The 18,164-nt window shown below is 49.1% G+C and overlaps 1 protein-coding gene across 5 annotated transcripts in view; it reads right to left on the minus strand.

Annotated features, from left to right (window-relative positions):
* Positions 1–18,164, minus strand: part of TTC13 (tetratricopeptide repeat domain 13) — a 290,777-nt gene that overhangs the window by 90,234 nt on the left and 182,379 nt on the right. For all 5 annotated transcript variants that reach the window (XR_004538644.1, XM_033935670.1, XM_033935673.1 and 2 more), the window contains one exon: positions 626–710. Coding sequence is in view for 4 of the 5 variants with exons in the window: in XM_033935670.1 (XP_033791561.1) it covers positions 626–710 (85 nt within the window). In the remaining variant the exon portion in view is untranslated. The remainder of the gene's footprint in view (positions 1–625; positions 711–18,164) is intronic.

Consider the following 18,164-nt stretch of genomic DNA (forward strand, 5'->3'; position numbering starts at 1 on the left):
TACAAAATCTTGGACATGATGCATAATAGAGTCACAGTTTTAAATTCTACACCCTTGTAACTTTGCGATTGTGTTATTGTGAGATTTCCACAAAAACTGTATATACTCGATTAAAAGCCAATATTTTTGGTTTAAAAAAATGGCCCAAAAATTGACATCTCAAGTTATACTCCGGTCAGTGCCCTCTACCCCCCTCCTGGACCTGTTGCAGGCCTCCACCGGGCCTGCCATAAGACCTTGTGGGCCAGGACAAGAGGGATCTCTCCCGCCTCCTGTTCCAGCTGACTCGAAAAACTTTTACTCACCCCTCCTGCCTCCCCCCGCGTACATTTAAAATCCTCGGTGGTCCAGCGGTGGGCCGGGACAGGAGGGATTCCTCCCACCTCCTATCCCAGCCAACTGTGCCTTCCTTTACTTCCCTCCTGCCTCTCCCAATTCCTGGTGGTCCAGTGGTGACCTGAAGCAGGAGCGGCCTTCCTGCGCTCCTGCCCCGTGGAGAGCCGCTAATGATTGGCATCTGCGAGTTCTTGGCTTATATTCAAGTATATACAGTACATGTGCCTTCACTGACGAGTAAATTGGACTTTTCCAGACAAAGTTACAAAATAGTTAATAGAAATGGTACCTTCATAATTGGAAGGAGATCTTCAATTTTTTTTACTTTTGTCAGTGCTTCTTTAACTTCTAGCAGCCCTTTGGGGTTGTTGGCACTAAAATAAAACAGAATGATCTGCATTACCAATAGGGAAATATGGCCAACAACTTCTTAAATTTTCAAGACACCATTGCTTTTTTTAAGTGGCTACCTGCCAAAGTTAATTTCCTTTAATTATAACATTTTCATTAATACCATAATTAGCAAATTACAAGTGAAAAAACAACCCAAACATATATTGCATGGGGAATTCTGAGCAAAAAATTTGAAAATTCTTCACACTGCAATTTTCTGGTGCTGAATTGCCCCATTATAAGGGCTTGCATCTCCCCCAGGCATGAAATACTCTCCCTACACCACCACCATCACAGTCATAGCAGTTTCCCATGTACCTTCCTATAGACTTCCACCCCATTCCCATGGCATGTGCACCCCCCCATTCCACCTTTTCCAACTCACTCCATCCACCTTTTCCAGTCTCCTCCCTGCACATATATGCTTCATCCACTTTTTCATTTTATTTTACAGCCCCTTCATCTCCATACTTCAGACCCCTCACCTCCTCCTCCTCAGTACTGAGCAACTTCCTTAATGGTTCCCGCAAATTCGAGAATTCGCGGGAGCCATTAAGGAAGCCACTCAGCAATGAGCAGCAACGCCAAATCGCGCGCCTGCTCGTGCTTCTCAGCGTGGCCGAAGACATCACAGAAGCCTGTTAATAGCAGGGCAGGAACTTGGCAAGTTCGCTCCTGCCTGCTGCACCTCCACCGGGGATCGGTGGTAGAGGTATGAGGTTAGGACAGAGAGGGAAACGGGGTGTAGAGCCTTGCGGCGGCCTGCAATAATTTCGGAAGGAGGGTGTATTGGCTTGAATATAAACCGGGACCCCCATTTTTTGGCCAATTTTTTGAAAAGGAAGTGAACCCCTTGAGATACAGAAGCAGAACCAGATGGACCCTGATAGCTAATATATGCTTTAAACATCAACCAAACAAAAGCAGAGGTAATATTCGGTGAGGACTTCCCTGGCTCCCTCTGTCCCTGCTCACTGCCGAAGGTCCTGTGCTTTAATGAAGAAGACGAGTCACTATCATGGCTCAAGAGACTGGGAACCTGGCTTTAGAATGGCCAAGGGGGCCAACTGCAGGGAACCCATCCCCCTGCCCGTGGAACATGGACACTCCTCATGTGCTCATCCAGCACAAATCTGGTATTCATCCAGATGTCAAATGCCCTGAGAAGTCCATATTTCAAAATTTTGAACAATATCAAGCAGTTTTCGAGGCAAACAGAGGCTTTTAAAATGGGACCAAAAACCCAATATGGCTGCCATGGCTGCATGAGGGTGCAAAAAAACGGCAAAAGGCATAAAGATAAAAATGCCAAAAATCACAGGAAAGGTGTTTTTGAAAGTGAGGAATGCAAAAACATGCCACAGAAACCCCCAAAACTGGGAATTAAGAGAACCCCTCGATGTGCCCCCGATGCTCAGTACTCACAGTGCAGCTAGTGCTATACCTTACTCAGCCCTCAAGCAAGCTGGAAAGTGGTAAGACTCGTACTGCCTCAGATAAGCATTAAAAAATAGCAAAAAAGGAACTGCTTGCATCTTCTGGCTGCTACTTAACCTGAGTTAGATCCCGAATCAGTGGACTAAAATGGTCAGTGGCCATCATATGGCCAATGGGAACAGACTTAAAGATCTCAATATGTAAACTTTGGAGGAAAGTCTGGAGAGGGGAGATTGATAACCTACTGGCCTTCCAGAGAGCAGTAAAGGAGCTTCTTTTCATAGACCGGATCAATTCTGGTCTCAAACTTTGACATACCTTGCTTCAACCTTACCTCAGAACACCTGTGCTTGCTAACCAGTTCTTTTAACGTTCACTGCGGATATGTTAATACCCATTTGTGACTATTTTCTTAGATTCTGCAAAGCATGTGTTCTTGGACACATTATCTATAAATTGTATTATTGATTCTATAGCTTTGTGTTTTGATCCTGTAGCATGTTATTGCTTTCAGGCCACCAGCGGGAGACAGCGTATCCAGATTGTTCTCGAAGAGAGGCAGCGTGGGAGCCCTGCTCCGCCCCTCTCCCTGACCGAAAGGGAACATCTAAAAGAGCACAGCAGCCAGCCGGGCCCCCTTTCAGGCCACCAGCTGGAGACAGCGTATCCAGATTGTTCCCGAAGAGAGGCAGCGTGGGAGCCCTGCTCCGCCCCTCTCCCTGACCGAAAGGGAACATCTAAAAGAGCACAGCAGCCAGCCGGGCCCCCTTTCAGGCCACCAGCAGGAGACAGCGTATCCAGATTGTTCCCGAAGAGAGGCAGCGTGGGAGCCCTGCTCCGCCCCTCTCCCTGACCGAAAGGGAACATCTAAAAGAGCACAGCAGCCAGCCGAGCCCCCTTTCAGGCCACCAGCGGGAGACAGCGTATCCAGATTGTTCCCGAAGAGAGGCAGCGTGGGAGCCCTGCTCCGCCCCTCTCCCTGACCGAAAGGGAACATCTAAAAGAGCACAGCAGCCAGCCGGGCCCCCTTTCAGGCCACCAGCGGGAGACAGCGTATCCAGATTGTTCCCGAAGAGAGGCAGCGTGGGAGCCCTGCTCCGCCCCTCTCCCTGACCGAAAGGGAACATCTAAAAGAGCACAGCAGCCAGCCGGGCCCCCTTTCAGGCCACCAGCGGGAGACAGCGTATCCAGATTGTTCCCGAAGAGAGGCAGCGTGGGAGCCCTGCTCCGCCCCTCTCCCTGACCGAAAGGGAACATCTAAAAGAGCACAGCAGCCAGCCGGGCCCCCTTTCAGGCCACCAGCGGGAGACAGCGTATCCAGATTGTTCCCGAAGAGAGGCAGCGTGGGAGCCCTGCTCCGCCCCCCTCCCTGACCGAAAAGGAACATTTAAAAGAGCACAGCGTCAAAGGCGCTCAGCCGTTCGGCGCGCCTTTGTGAAGCGCCTGCAGTGACGAAAGTTGGATTCTGAAGCTAACAAAATAACAGGCTCCAATCAGCAGGAGCACACCAGCACTTTACGAGAGCGATGGAGGACCCAGGATCCCAGAGGTACTTTCCGGTATACTACACAGAGTGCAATATGTACGACTACCTCCCCTTGGGAAGGCGGGAGTACATATGCAGTCGGTGTCGGGAACTGGAAAGCCTGAGGATGGAGGTCGGCAGATTGAGGGTCAGGGTCCAGGAACTGGAGGGACTGCGCACCACAGAGGAGACGAGCTGGTCAACCCAGAACACAGACGGAGCAGGCCCCATTGTGGACCAGGTGAGAGACCTCGAGAGATTCATCGAGGAGGCCTATAGGAAGGTGGAGGAACGGGACCAGCAGCTGCACAGACGGATGTCGGCAGATGAGACCCAGGATCCACAAAGCGACACCGGGGAAAGACCTAGCGGAGGAACCACGCAAGAGGAGGAGACCGTGACTCACCAGGACCCCGAGGGAGAGACACCGCACTACACCAAGGACACGGACCTGAGGCAGAGGAGGTTGCTGAGGAAAAGGAAGTCTGCTATTGTGGTGGGAGACTCGATCTTGAGAGAGGTAGACAGTCACGTAGCTGGAGGAAGGGAGGACCGGCTAGTGACTTGTCTCCCAGGGGCCAAGACACGAGACATCACTGATAGGATCGAGAGGATCCTGGATGGAGCAGAGACAGAGGAGACTGCGGTAATAATCCACGTCGGAACGAATGATGTGAGCCGGAGGAACTTCAGCATGGCCACACTGACTGACCAGTTCAGGGTCCTGGGACGAAAGCTGAAGCGGAGCACACAGAGGATAGCATTCTCGGAGATCCTGCCTGTACCGAGAGCAGATGCAAAGAGGCAGGCAGACCTCCAGGCTGTGAATGCATGGTTGAGGAGATGGTGCCAGGAGGAGGGCTTCCACTTTGTGAGGAACTGGACGTCCTTCTGGGGAAAGAGCAAGCTCTACCGGCGGGACGGCCTGCACCTGAGCACAGCGGGAACTAGACTACTGGCAGCCAATGTGAGGAAGGAGATCGAGAGGGCTTTAAACTGAGGAGAGGGGGAAAGCCGACAGCTGATCTGATGTTGACGCTTCGGACAACAGTATCCAGAACAGATGCTGAACGGGCTGACTGCAGGGAGGAAGCAGAGGGACCGGAGGATCTTATGATCAGACAGCGAGGGAAACATCAGGTAAAGAGAGCTTGCTGGGGAAGACTAAGAGGCATGGAGACACAGGGGGACTGGGTGGCACGAGGGCGAAAGCTGAGGGCAATATAGAGGTACCACAAGGCGAGGGGGATCAAACAGAGGCTCAAGGGATGATAGCCCAGGAGGGGGCCGGTAGGGCTAGAAAACCCAGAGGAAAAGCGGGGAAGTGGGGTGGCGGGAATGTGGGGAAGCTGAAAGCTAAGAGGGTAAAGGCTGAGGGCAAAGCAGAAGCACAGGGAACGGGAGAACTGCCAGAAATCCAAGGGCAGGCGGCCCAGGTAAATGCAGAGGTGGAGGAAAAACGACGGGACCTACGGGACCTGCGGTGCTTATACGCAAATGCAAGAAGCCTCATGGCCAAGATGGGTGAACTAGAAGTCGTGGCCAAGGGGGAGGACCTAGATATAATTGGAATTGCAGAAACCTGGTGGACAGAGGAAAATCAATGGGATGTGGCGCTGCCTGGGTACAAACTCTACAGGAGGGACAGGACCCACAAGAAGGGGGGAGGCATAGCACTATATATAAAGGTCTCTATCCACTCGGTCAGGATGGATATGGCAACGAAGGCAGAGGGGCTGGAATCGCTATGGGTCAAATTGCCGGCAAACAAGGGTGCAGGCATAAAACTGGGGCTGTACTATCGCCCACCTGGTACGCCAGAAGGAGTCGGACACGACTTGGAAGCGGAATTGAGACAGGAATGCAGGACTGGAAGTGTAACAGTGATGGGGGACTTCAACTACCCAGGAATAGACTGGAGTACGGGTCACTCCAACTGCACTAGGGAAACAGGATTTGTAGAAGCTGTGAGGGACTGCTTCATGGAGCAACTAGTCAAAGAACCGACGCGACGGGGTGCTACTCTTGACCTCATCCTAAACGGATTAGGGGGGCCTGCAAGAGGGGTAGAAGTGGGAGGACCACTAGGCAACAGTGATCACAACGCGATCAGATTCACATTAGAAAGGGGGACACCCATAGTAAGGAGGACCGCAACAACTGCGCTCAACTTCAGTAAAGGGAACTATGTTGCTATGAGGAAAATGGTGGGGAGGAAGCTCAGAAACATCTTTAGGATAGAGACTGTAGGAAGCGCCTGGACCCTATTCAGGAACACCCTGCAGGAAGCACAAAGAATGTACGTCCCCAGTTTCAGGAAAGGCTGCAAGAACAAGCGATCAAAGGACCCGGTTTGGATGTCAACTGAAGTAAAGAGGGCAATAAATGACAAAAAAGTATCCTTCCGGAGATGGAAAAAGGACCCAACGGAGGAAAATCACCAGGCGCACAGGAAATGCCAAAAGGAATGCCACCAAGAGGTTAGAAAAGCGAAAGGGGAATACGAAGAGGGGCTGGCCAGGGAGGCGAAAAACTTCAAGGCATTCTTCAGTTACGTAAAGGGGAAGAGACCAGCGAGAGAGGAGGTGGGGCCGTTGGACGATGGGGATAGGAAGGGAGTGATTAAGGAGGATAAAGAGGTAGCTGAGAGGTTGAACACGTTCTTCTTGTCGGTTTTCACGAGCGAAGACATCTAATATACCGGACTCAGAGGAGCTCATGAGTGGGGAACAGGCCGAAAAATTGGAGCACATAGAGGTAAGTAAGGAGGATGTCCTCAAACAGATAGACAGGTTAAAATGCGGTAAATCACCGGGCCCGGAGGGATCCACCCAAGGGTTCTGAAGGAACTAAGAAAAGAAATAGCGGGCACAATCCAGCATGTTTGCAACCTATCCTTGAAAACTGGTGAGGTACCAGAGGACTGGAAATTGGCGAATGTCACACCTATCTTCAAGAAGGGATCGAGGGGTGACCCCGGGAACTACAGGCCGGTGAGCCTAACTTCAATTATAGGGAAGATGGTGGAAGCTATGATCAAGGACGGCATTGCGAGCACATCGAGAGGAATGGCCTACTGAGAACAAGCCAGCACGGATTCTGTAAGGGAAGGTCGTGCCTAACGAACCTTCTGTACTTCTTTGAGGGAATAAGCAGTCGGGTGGACAATGGGGAACCCATAGACATCATTTATCTCGATTTTCAAAAGGCTTTCGACAAGGTGCCACATGAAAGGCTGCTTAGGAAGCTGTGGGACCACGGGGTGGGAGGGGATGTGCACAGATGGATCAAGCACTGGTTGTCGGGTAGACTGCAGAGGGTCGGAGTGAAGGGCCAATATTCTGACTGGCGGGGAGTCACGAGCGGTGTGCTACAGGGATCGGTGCTGGGGCCGTTACTCTTCAACATATTTATCAATGACCTGGAAAAGGAGGCAAAGTGTGAGGTTATAAAATTTGCAGACGATACCAAACTGTGCGGTAGAGTTAGGTCCAGGGAGGAGTGTGAGGACCTGCAAAGGGACCTGGACAAGCTGGAAGACTGGGCAAACAAATGGCAAATGCGCTTTAACGTGGAAAAATGCAAGGTCATGCATATAGGGAAAAAGAACCCGTTGTTCAACTACAAATTGGGGGGGGCATTGTTGGGAGACAGCAGACTTGAGAGAGACTTGGGTGTGCTGGTGGATGCATCACTGAAGCCATCTGCACAGTGCGCAGCAGCCTCGAAAAAAGCCAACAGGATGCTGGGCATCATAAAGAGGGGCATAACAACCAGGACGCGGGAAGTCATCATGCCATTGTATCGAGCGATGGTGCGTCCACATCTGGAATACTACGTTCAGTATTGGTCGCCACACCTCAAGAAGGACATGGCGGTACTTGAGAGAGTCCAAAGGAGAGCAACGAAACTGGTAAAAGGGCTGGATGAAACACTGCCCATACACCGAGAGGTTGGATAGGCTGGGGCTCTTCTCTCTGGAAAAAAGGAGGCTCAGGGGAGATATGATAGAGACCTTCAAGATCATGAGGGGCATAGAGAGGGTGGATAGGGACAGATTCTTCAGACTGAAGGGGACAACAAGTACGAGGGGGCATTCGGAGAAACTGAAGGGAGATAGGTTCAAAACAAATGCAAGGAAGTTTTTTTTCACCCAAAGGGTCGTGGACACTTGGAATGCGCTACCGGAGGAAGTGATCAGGCAGAGTACGGTACAGGGATTCAAACAGGGATTGGACGGATTCCTGAGGGATAAAGGGATCGTGGGATACTGAGAGAGGTGCTGGGATGTAACACAGGTATAGAAAGCTAACCAGGTAATAAGTATAGAAACCCAACAGGTCGTGCATGTGCAAGACCGGAGGGTTAGGACTACGATGGGAAGATAGGACTTCAATGAGAAACCAAGGTGGCTAGGGAGCCCCTTCTGGTGATTCTGACAAGTCGTGACCTGTTTGGGCCGCCGCGGGAGCGGACTGCCGGGCAGGATGGACCTATGGTCTGACCCGGCGGAGGCACTGCTTATGTTCTTATGTTCTCTGTAATGTACGTATCTCTGTTCCTGAAAACTTTGTGTATGTATCCTTGTAACCCGTTCTGGGCTCCTGGGGAGGATGGGCTATAAAAATGAATAAATAAATAAATAGATATGATAGAGATGTTTAAATAACTACCTGGCATAAACGCACGTGAGGCGAGTCTCTTTGAGAGGAAGCTCCGGAATGAGAGGGCATAGGAAGAAGTTGAGAGGTGATAGGCTCAGGAGTAGTCTAAGGAAATACTTTTTTACAGAAAGGGTGGTAGATTCATGGAATAGTCTCCCGGTAGAGGTCTGCACGGGAACAGGGATCGCGGGAATCCCAGGGGTCCCGTGGGAATCCCCCCATAGCCCATGGGACTCCCACGGGGACCCCCCCTCTGGCCCACAGGAACCCCCCTCTAGCCAACGGGACTCCCACGGAGATGAAAGGCTTTGGAAGCAGGTTCGTCCATATAATATAATGGACAAATCAGCCTTAGTAAAAGAGGGGGTTTATAAGTTAATTACCTGAACAGAAAACATAAAAAGGGTTCCACTAAAGAGATTCCACAAGGAAAACAGCAAAAGAAATTGTGAAATTGATGATCCTGTCAGAAGTAATTGCTGCTTTTTATGGGGACAGGCAGGGATGGAGGTAATTCCTTGCGGGGATGGGTGGAGACGGAGAGGATCCTGGTGGGGACGGAGAGGATCCTGGCGGGGACGGGTGGGAACGGAGAGGATCCTGGTGGGGACGGGTGGAGATGGGTGGGATTTCTGTCTCCGCGCAACTCTCTATCTCCAGTAGAGGTGGTGGAGACAAAGGCTGTCTGAATTCAATAAAGTGTTGGACAAACACGTGGAGGGATCTCTTAGGGAGAGGAGATAGTAGATGCTGTGGATGGGCAGACTGGATGGGAACCCTACAGCTCCTTACTCCTTTTTTTTGAGGGGGGGAGGCATGCAGTCGGCACCCGATAAAGGGCTAGATTCTCTAACAATAGTGACTCAATCGCTGTTAGCCGATTCTCTGGCTAATTTTCCAACAGCGATTGATTCACTATTACGTTTGCATGCAAATGGTTTGCACGGAGGTGCAAATCATTTGCATGCAAATCCACCGACTCAGTCGCTCAGTGAGCGATTAAGACATGTGTAAAGCCCTAACAGTAGTGACAGGGGAAGCAGCCTCCTATCACTGCTGTCAGAGCTTCTGCCTTTTTTTTTTTTTAATGGCACAGATATTTTGCATATATTACACACACAATATCTGTCCCATCAAAAATAATAATAATAATAATTTTTAATCCCCCACTGGTGGCCCTCCCGCAACGACCTCCAACAAATGAGGTGACCCATAAATGGTCTTATCTCAAAAAAGATATAGCAGAACTAAAAAAGAATCAAAGAGGAATGACCAAGATGATAAAGGGGATGGAACTCCTCTCATATAAGGAAAGACTAAAGAGGTTAGGGTTCTTCAGTTTGGAAAAGATACAGCTGAGGGGAGATATGACTGAAGTCTACAAAATCCTGAGTTTTGTAGCATGGGTACAAGTGGATCAATTCTTTACTCCATCAAAAATTACAAAGACTAGGGAACATTCAATGAAGTTACAGGGAAATACTTTTAAAGCCAATAGGAGCTCTGGGATGCATTGCCAGAGAATGTGGTAAGAGTGGTTAATGTGACTGGAAAGTAAGAGGAAAAGAAAGCTGCTTTGGTTCTCAAAAGTAGCAGTTGAAATGGTAAGAATTAAAAGTTAGCCTTCAAAAATTACAAGAGATCACAGAAAGAAGAATACAGGTGATAATATTTGTAAAAACTGAGAAGTTAGGAAAGCAAAGCTGCACATGAAAGAAAAAATAACCAATGTGGTAAAATTGAAGGACAAGATTATTTATTTTTAGATAAATTAGTGATAGGAAGAAATACAAAAGTGACATTGTAAGACTCAAAGGTGAAGGGAAGAAAGATGCAGAAGCTGGTAAAATAAGACAGAATTTTTTAAATATTTCTGTACTTTAATCACAGTTGAAGGGTCAGGAGCAAGACTGCCACAAAAAAATACAAATAGGAATAGAGGTGTGGTAGACCCCGAACAATTTTCAGAAGACTGTGTTCATGAAGAGCTATCTCAACTGAAGGTGGACAAAGCAGTGGCACCACATGGCATACATCCAAGGATACTGAAGGAATTTAGGGAAGTTCTGGCAGCTCTGCTGGCTGACCTTCTCTGCTTCCCTAGAGTTGGGAGTGGAGAAGAGCAGATGTGGTCCGTTTCCCCAAAAATGAAAGTTAGGAAGAGATTGGCAGGTCCCAGGCAATAAGAGCACAAGAAAATAGCTGAAAATAGGACAAAGAAGTCCAAGTTGCTGAAATACTAAAGATAAAATGGTATGAGCTAAGGGAAGAATAAAAAACATGTTATCTGTGCTTTGTAGAAGAAAGACGACTACCTATTTTTCGCTCCATAAGATGCACTTTTTTCCACCCAAAAGTGGGTGGAAATGTCAGTGCGTCTTATGCACCCCACCCCCACACCAATGTACCTTTTTAAATGCCCGCACCCGATACAGCTCTCCCTAGTGTTGGTGAGCACTTGGCTGTCTCAAGGTCCTTTGGAAGCCTCCTCTCACTCTCACCCGCAGTGTCCAGATCCAGCGTCCTGCACGCGCGACGGGCAGGGCCTTACCTCCAAGCTGCTTCCTGATCCAGCGAGAGAGATCGTCTTCCATGCTGTGACCGCCACTGACCTAATTATGGCAGCCTGCAGAGCGAACTTAGCAGGTTGCCATTGGCCTCCAAAGCACATTGTCTCTGCCGCGGTCCCGCCTCTGACATCAGAGGAGAGGTGGGACCGTGGCAGAAGCAACGTGCTTCAGAGGCCAATGGCAGCCTGCTATGTCCACTCTGCAGGCTGCCATAATTAGGTCAGCGGTGGTCACAGCGTGGAACACGACCTCTCTCGCTGGGTCAGGAAGCATTTTGGAGGTAAGGCCCTGTCCGTCACAAGGGCTCCGGCGGGACACTGAATCTGGACACCGGGGGGTGGGTAGGGGGGGGTGGGGGTGAGAGTGAGAGGTGGTTTCCAAAGGACCTTGAGGAGGGGAAAACAGACTTGAAGGCAAGACAGATGCTGGACTAGAGGGTAGAGAGGGGAAACACACTCAAAATGTTAGCAAAAGGATGATAGAGAGGGAGAAACCTGAAACAAAAGGGAGACAGAAGAGAGGGGGGCAGATGTTGGAATTGGGGTGTATAGAGGGAAGAGAGAGAGAAAGAGACTGCAGAGAGGTGGAAAGATTCTGGACCAGGGAGGGAGAAAGGAAGGAGAGAGACAGAAGCAGAGAAAGACCCGGAAGAAAGGAGAACAAATGCTGGACAAGGGGATGGGATGGGGGGTTGTAAGCAAATGAAAGAGAGAGATAGAGACCTGGACCCAAAGGGGATGAGGCTGAATTGTGAAAGAAATGTTGGATGCACAGTCAGAAGGAAGTCCAACCAGAAACAAATTAAACCGGGGCTGCCTTACTTGCTGGCCAATAACCGCCGAATTTTCGCTGCATCTCCCGCAACGCCTTTGCCTCTGAGCTCGGTTCCGGTGTATGGACCGCTATATTACCAGATCGGCAACGCCTATGCAACCCAAATCAGCGCGAAAAGAGCGAGATCGAGCGCGGCCTGGGGCAAACAAAATGGCGACGAGCCCCGCGGCGGCGGTCTCGAATCTCACCGAGACCGCACTGAGCGACATCAAGGACGCGCTGGCGCAGGTACTGGGGCCTAAGTTAGAACTACTAACGGCGCAGATCTCTAACGTGGAAGCCTTGTTGGCGGCGGCAGCGGCTCGCACGAACGAGCTGGAGCAACGAGTCTCCACCCTGGAAGATTCAGCATCGACCCGGGACGCAGATTTGGGGGAGTTGCGGGCGCAGGTTCGGGCGCAGGCGGAGAAACTGGACGATTTGGAAAATCGTTCGAGACGCTCGAACCTGCGCTTGCTGGGAATCCCTGAAACGATCTCTGACCGTGACCTGTTGGAGGTCCTTGAAAAGTGGCTGAGGGAGGAATTACCCTTGCACCCATCGCTGGGGCCTCTTCGCATTGAACGGGCACACCGCCTGGGCCGGCGCCCTGACTTGGAGGCCCGGCCACGTGTTGTCATCATGAAAGTGCTCAATTTTCGCCATAAGGTGGAACTGTTACAACTTTACAGAAGTAAACGAGATGCCTTGAAATATGATGGCACTTTGATCAGAATCAGCCAAGATTTTTCCCTGGCCTTACAGGAACGGAGGCGACCGTTTTATGCACTCTGCACACAACTGTCTGAGCTCAAAGTCAGATTTCAGTTCAATTATCCGGCTCAACTGCGGATCCTTAACAATGGGGTCTGGAAATCATTCCAATCCTCTGAGGCGGCTGCTGCATTTATTGCCTTGCTTAAAAAGCCTGATTCAGGACAGGTTTGACATTGGGGCTCGTGCCTTTTCTGGCACTGAATTGGGTGATTTGACTGTTGCTGTTCATATGTTTTCTTATAGGGAGACCTGGTGTTGATAACTTTTTGAATTTATTCTCTTGCAGACTGGGGTGGCCCTGGGAGAGACATCTTTCGTGCCTCCTTTCTTTTCTTCCACATGTTGGAAGTAGTGAGAAATGTTGGGGGGTTTTGGGGGGAGGGATATTCCTGGGTGGCAACAGCGGTACTTATAGGGCAGATTGTGTTCTTTTATCAGTATTCTTTTGGGTTGCTGTATTCTTTGGGAAATTGTGCATGGTATGAATGGAGTGTGTTTGTGCAGTCTTGGGGTGAGGCTGGGCGCCCCTGGACTCTCCTTCTGGGATGGTTTCTGTATTCTGACTTGAGTGGTGGGGAGAATAGGGCGCCCCTGGACTCTCCTTCTGGGATGGTTTCTGTATTCTGACTTGAGTGGTGGGGAGAATTATGGGTGATAGGAATTTTCGTATACTTTCCTGGAATGTGTCAGGTATTACCTCGCCTGCCAAGCGAACAAAGATTTTGTCACAGTTGAAACATCACTCAGTTGACATAGCCTGCCTCCAGGAAACTAGACTTACTGACACTGAACACCAAAAACTGAAGAGAGGTTGGGTTGGGGACCTCTATTATGCATCCTCCTCGGGGAAGAGGGCGGGGGTGGCTATATTGATCAGAAAAGGTTTACCTTGTTCTGTCCAGGTCCTGAGGCGTGACACTGATGGTCGGTATTTATTGGTGAGGGTGACTAGTCCGGGCGGGTCGTTCTGGTTACTAGTGGGATATGGCCCTAATGGATACCAACACGCCTTCTTCCAAAATCTGGTTAATATATGTTTACAGTTTTCCGGTGACCCGCTGATATTAGCGGGCGATTTGAATCAGGTTCTGGATCCTGGTGTGGATCGCTCTGGAGGGTTGGGGCCCACGACGACGAGACAGACAAAGGGTGTTCCTTATCTGTGTCGGACATTGGGGCTGGTGGATCCCTGGCGGTTGCTTCACCCTACTGACAGAGATTATACGCACCAATCCAGGGCACATGGAACATTTTCTAGAATTGATTACACATTGATCTCTGAACACAAATTTGCTTGGGTATCGGAGGCAACCATAGGCCCCCTTGAAATTTCTGATCATCATATGATTTGGCTAGATGTAGCAGTGGGGGGACCGGTGGGTCTTGGGTCGGGCTGGAGATTTCCCTCTTACTTGCATTCTGATCCTCACTTCAGGGAATTTCTTTCTGGGAAATGGGAGGAATACAGTTCCTTTAATGCTCAACATTTAAATCAGCCCATATTATTTTGGGACGCTGCCAAGGCGGTCCTCCGCGGGGAGGTGATTGCTTATGTGGCTGCTAGGACTCGGAGAATTGCCCGTCGTATAGTGTTACTGGAGAAACAATCTACCCACTTGAAAAGGGAATTACTACACTCCCCTTCTCCGACTACTAGGGAGGCATATTCCGCCGTTTTGGCGGAGCTAAACTCTCTCATTCATGAGCGTACCAAGAAATTACTATTCTTCCGCAAATATCAATTTTATAAATATGGCAATAAAACCGGGAAGTTGTTAGCTTCTGTCGCCAAGAGTTGGAAGGGATCCCGATATATAGCTATGTTGAAGGAGAAGTCGGGGAAAATACTGACCTCCGCGGACGATATTTCCACTTGTTTTCAAAATTATTTTGCAGATTTCTATACGTCACCTGGTCCCTACACAGGCCCGGACGTGGGGGATTACTTAGAGGACGCGGGGATGCCCAAATTATCGGCGGTTCAAGTATCTCGGTTGGATAGACCCTTGCAGCTACCGGAAGTTCTACAGGCGATTAAGACTCTGAAATCGTGTACGGCTCCGGGCCCGGACGGCTATTCCCCAGAGTTTTATAAGATCTTGGCGCCCGAACTAGGGGGGACCCTTTTAAATTTTTACTCCGGCGCCCTCCCGCGGTATGCAAACGATGCTTTGATAACTTTGATCCCAAAACCCTCTAAGCCACCGACGGATATTGAATCATATCGCCCGATATCACTGCTGAATGTGGACCTGAAAATCTTGGCCCACATTTTGGCGGAAAGGCTGGCCCACCTGCTCCCCGCAGTGATTGTGCCGGAGCAGGTGGGCTTTGTCCGCGCTCGTCAATCGGTAATTAATGTACGCCGGGTTCTACTGGCCTTTTCTCGAGCCCAGCGGGCCCACATCCCAGGGTTGTTGGTTGGGTTAGACGCGGCTAAGGCCTTTGATAAAGTTCACTGGCATTACCTTTTTCAGGTGCTGCATTATATGGGATTCCCTGATAGTTACCTGGCATTGATTAGATCGCTCTATTTGAGACCCAGGGCATCGGTTTTGGTTAACGGAGTACGCTCTTCCTTTTTTGAGGTGGGCAGAGGGACTCGTCAGGGATGCCCGTTATCGCCCCTCCTTTTTCTTTTATACCTGGATCCCTTACTACGCACACTGCAGAGGGACGATGAACTAGTGGGGTTACCTGAGGGCTCCTCTCAGCTGAGGGTGCTGGCATTCGCGGATGACCTTCTGCTTACTTTGGGTGATCCGCACCGCTCATTGCCTCGAGCACTGGAACTTCTGGATGAATTTAATCTTTATTCAGGTCTGGTGCTTAATAAGCAGAAGTCCATAGTGTTGCCCACCTCACCTGGGGTGCGTCTGGGGTGGCAGGGAGGGTTTCCCTTACAATGGGCTACATCTCAACTGACTTATTTGGGGGTAGTGATCCCTCAGGACCTGGACAGGTTGTATTCCCTTAACGTCTCACCCTTATTTCAGCGCACTCTGTCAACTCTCACGGGTTGGAGGAAACTCCCTTTGTCACTTTCGGGCCGTATTGCATTGTACAATATGATGCTCTTACCACAATGGCTTTACCTTATGCAAATGTTGCCCATTCTGCTTACACCTAGACACTTGGCACGGCTCAACTCACACCTCTCCGCTTACTTATGGCAGGGACGGCGGGCTAGGATAGCTTTGTCCAAGTTGATGCTGCCTAGACATCGGGGGGGGATGGGCTTACTGGATATTTCCCGATTTGCCCTTGCATGTCAATTTAGACACCTACACGATTGGTTTTGTAATACCTCCTGGTTTTCCCAGCCTGAGAATGAATGTTTTGAGTTCAGACCGTATCACTTCAGTTTTCTATTACATGTTCGACAGTTACCTGACTTGCCTTCTCTACACAGTCATCCTTTTTTGCAGGTGATGCGAACAGCTTGGAAAAAACTATGTAGGTTACTGAAAACTTCATCTGAAATTACGCCTTATCTTCCTGTGGCGGGCAACGGAGCATTCTCACCTGGCATGGACTCTGCTGTCTTCGACCGCTGGACTTCTCAGGGCCTTCACTACTTGTTCCAGACGGTGCAGGCTGCGGGTACTCCGACCCCACTTACTGACTTACAGAGGGAATTTACCTTTGTAACTGGGGACTGGTTTGCTCATAGACAACTGAGCCACTACATACAGACTTTGACTCCTACACTGTTGAGAGACGTGGTTCAATCTAGCTTCCGAGAAGCCCTTGACCTCACGGCACACGACCTTGTACCTTTGAAATTTTACCATAAATTCTTGCAAGACCTGTCAGGAGAGTTGGACTTTGTCTCTCTTGCCCAGAAATGGTCGGCCGACCTGCAGGTACCAATCTCTGATGATATGCTGCGAAGGGGACTTCGCGTGGGACGTGATCCTACCCTGTCTTCATCGGAGAAAGAACGTAATTACAAATTTTTGCTGCGAGCATACTACCCGCCTAAGAGGGCTCTGATAATGGGGATTGGTACATCCTCTGGTTGTGGAAAATGCTCCTCTCCCATGGCATCCTTTGGACACATGTTTTGGACATGCCCTCTGGTGTCTGCATTCTGGTTGTCCTTAATATCCACGTTGGCCGCACTATGGGACTGCTCATGGAGACTGCATCCCAGTTTTCTTCTTACTGCACAACTTCGATTTCATCCACCAAGACCAGGATGTGCGGCCTTTCTCCGAAAGACTGTACTCATGGGCAGGAAATGCATTTTGACACAGTGGCTTTCGCCTCAACCTCCTTCCCTGCAACAATGGCGTTCACTTATGCTACAACAAATGCTGTTGGAAAGAAGGGACATTGTTGATCTGCACACCAAAAAGGGCAGGCTGTTCCGACACTGCTGGTACCTGTTTAGTTTAACATTCGTCACACCCATTCAACAACAACTATGGACTGATTGAACTGACTACCACTTTACTGCTTTAGGTTCTCTCATATCCTGTCAATATCCGCTGTTGCCGCCCGGGTGGGGTGGGATGGGGAGGGATGAGGGGGGGGGAGGCTCGGGTGGGTTTGGGATTTGGGAATGTTGGCTCATTCTATAACTTGACGCATTTGTTCCTACACTTGTCTTGTTGAATTGTTTAATAAAAATCATTTCAAATAAATAAATCAGCAGACAACAAAGGTAGGAAAAATGATTTTATTTTCAATTTAGTGATCGAAATGTGTCAGTTTTGAGAATTTATATGTGCTATGTGTATATGAAAAATGAAAGGAAAAAATTGCATTACAACTAGTAGGGGAGGGGGGTTAGTAGAGGAGTGTGGGATTGGATACAGAGCCTTGTAGGGAGTGAGGGGACTGGGTGAAGAGCCTGGTATATATTAGTACACAATTTGGTTCAGAATGGGTTTTTTTTTCTTGTTTTCCTACTCTAAATCTAGGGTGCGTCTTATGGTCAGGTGCGTCTTATGGAGCAAAAAATACGGTATCTTGGTCTTGCAAGTTGATGATGGGCGGGAAGAGCAGATGCTACCAAAAGCTTTTGGAAAAAAGGAACACTGGGGAGCATCTCTGTGACAGGGCTCTGTGGCGACGGTACCCACATGTATAAATATGATGTCTTGCTTGTCCTCAAAAAATACATTGCTAGGAAATAATTATGTGTGCTTTTATTAGTACTAAGGCTTGGTGGTGTTCTATGAAACTAAATTAGTGGCATATTTAAGAATTTTGGAAAGGATTTTGTTCAGTTACTGCAAAAATGGAATCTGCCACCACACTGTGATCAAAGGTAATTATATAGTTGAATTTATAAAAGATTACCTGCAAGTATGTCTACATACCACTTCTATCAATCAATATGGAGAGGGAGTCAAAGTACAAACACACACACAAGGGGCCTTCAAGTTCCAAGCAGTCAAAATTCTATTTTATTGAAGGACCTGACATGGATCGTGTTTCGGCATACCCACCTGCATCAGGAATTGTTCAAAACAATCCACATGTAAAATCAATGAAGACAGAAATAACCAGACAAATTAACACCAAATATTGACGTGCTCAGCAAACAGAGGTCATTCAATGCAATCCACACGTAAAATCAGTGAAGATAGAAATAGCCACACAAGTTAATGCCAAATATTGATGCGCTCAACAAACAGT

The sequence above is a fragment of the Geotrypetes seraphini genome, chromosome 3 (genome assembly GCF_902459505.1).
Source record: "Geotrypetes seraphini chromosome 3, aGeoSer1.1, whole genome shotgun sequence".
In the NCBI taxonomy this organism is placed as follows: domain Eukaryota; kingdom Metazoa; phylum Chordata; class Amphibia; order Gymnophiona; family Dermophiidae; genus Geotrypetes; species Geotrypetes seraphini.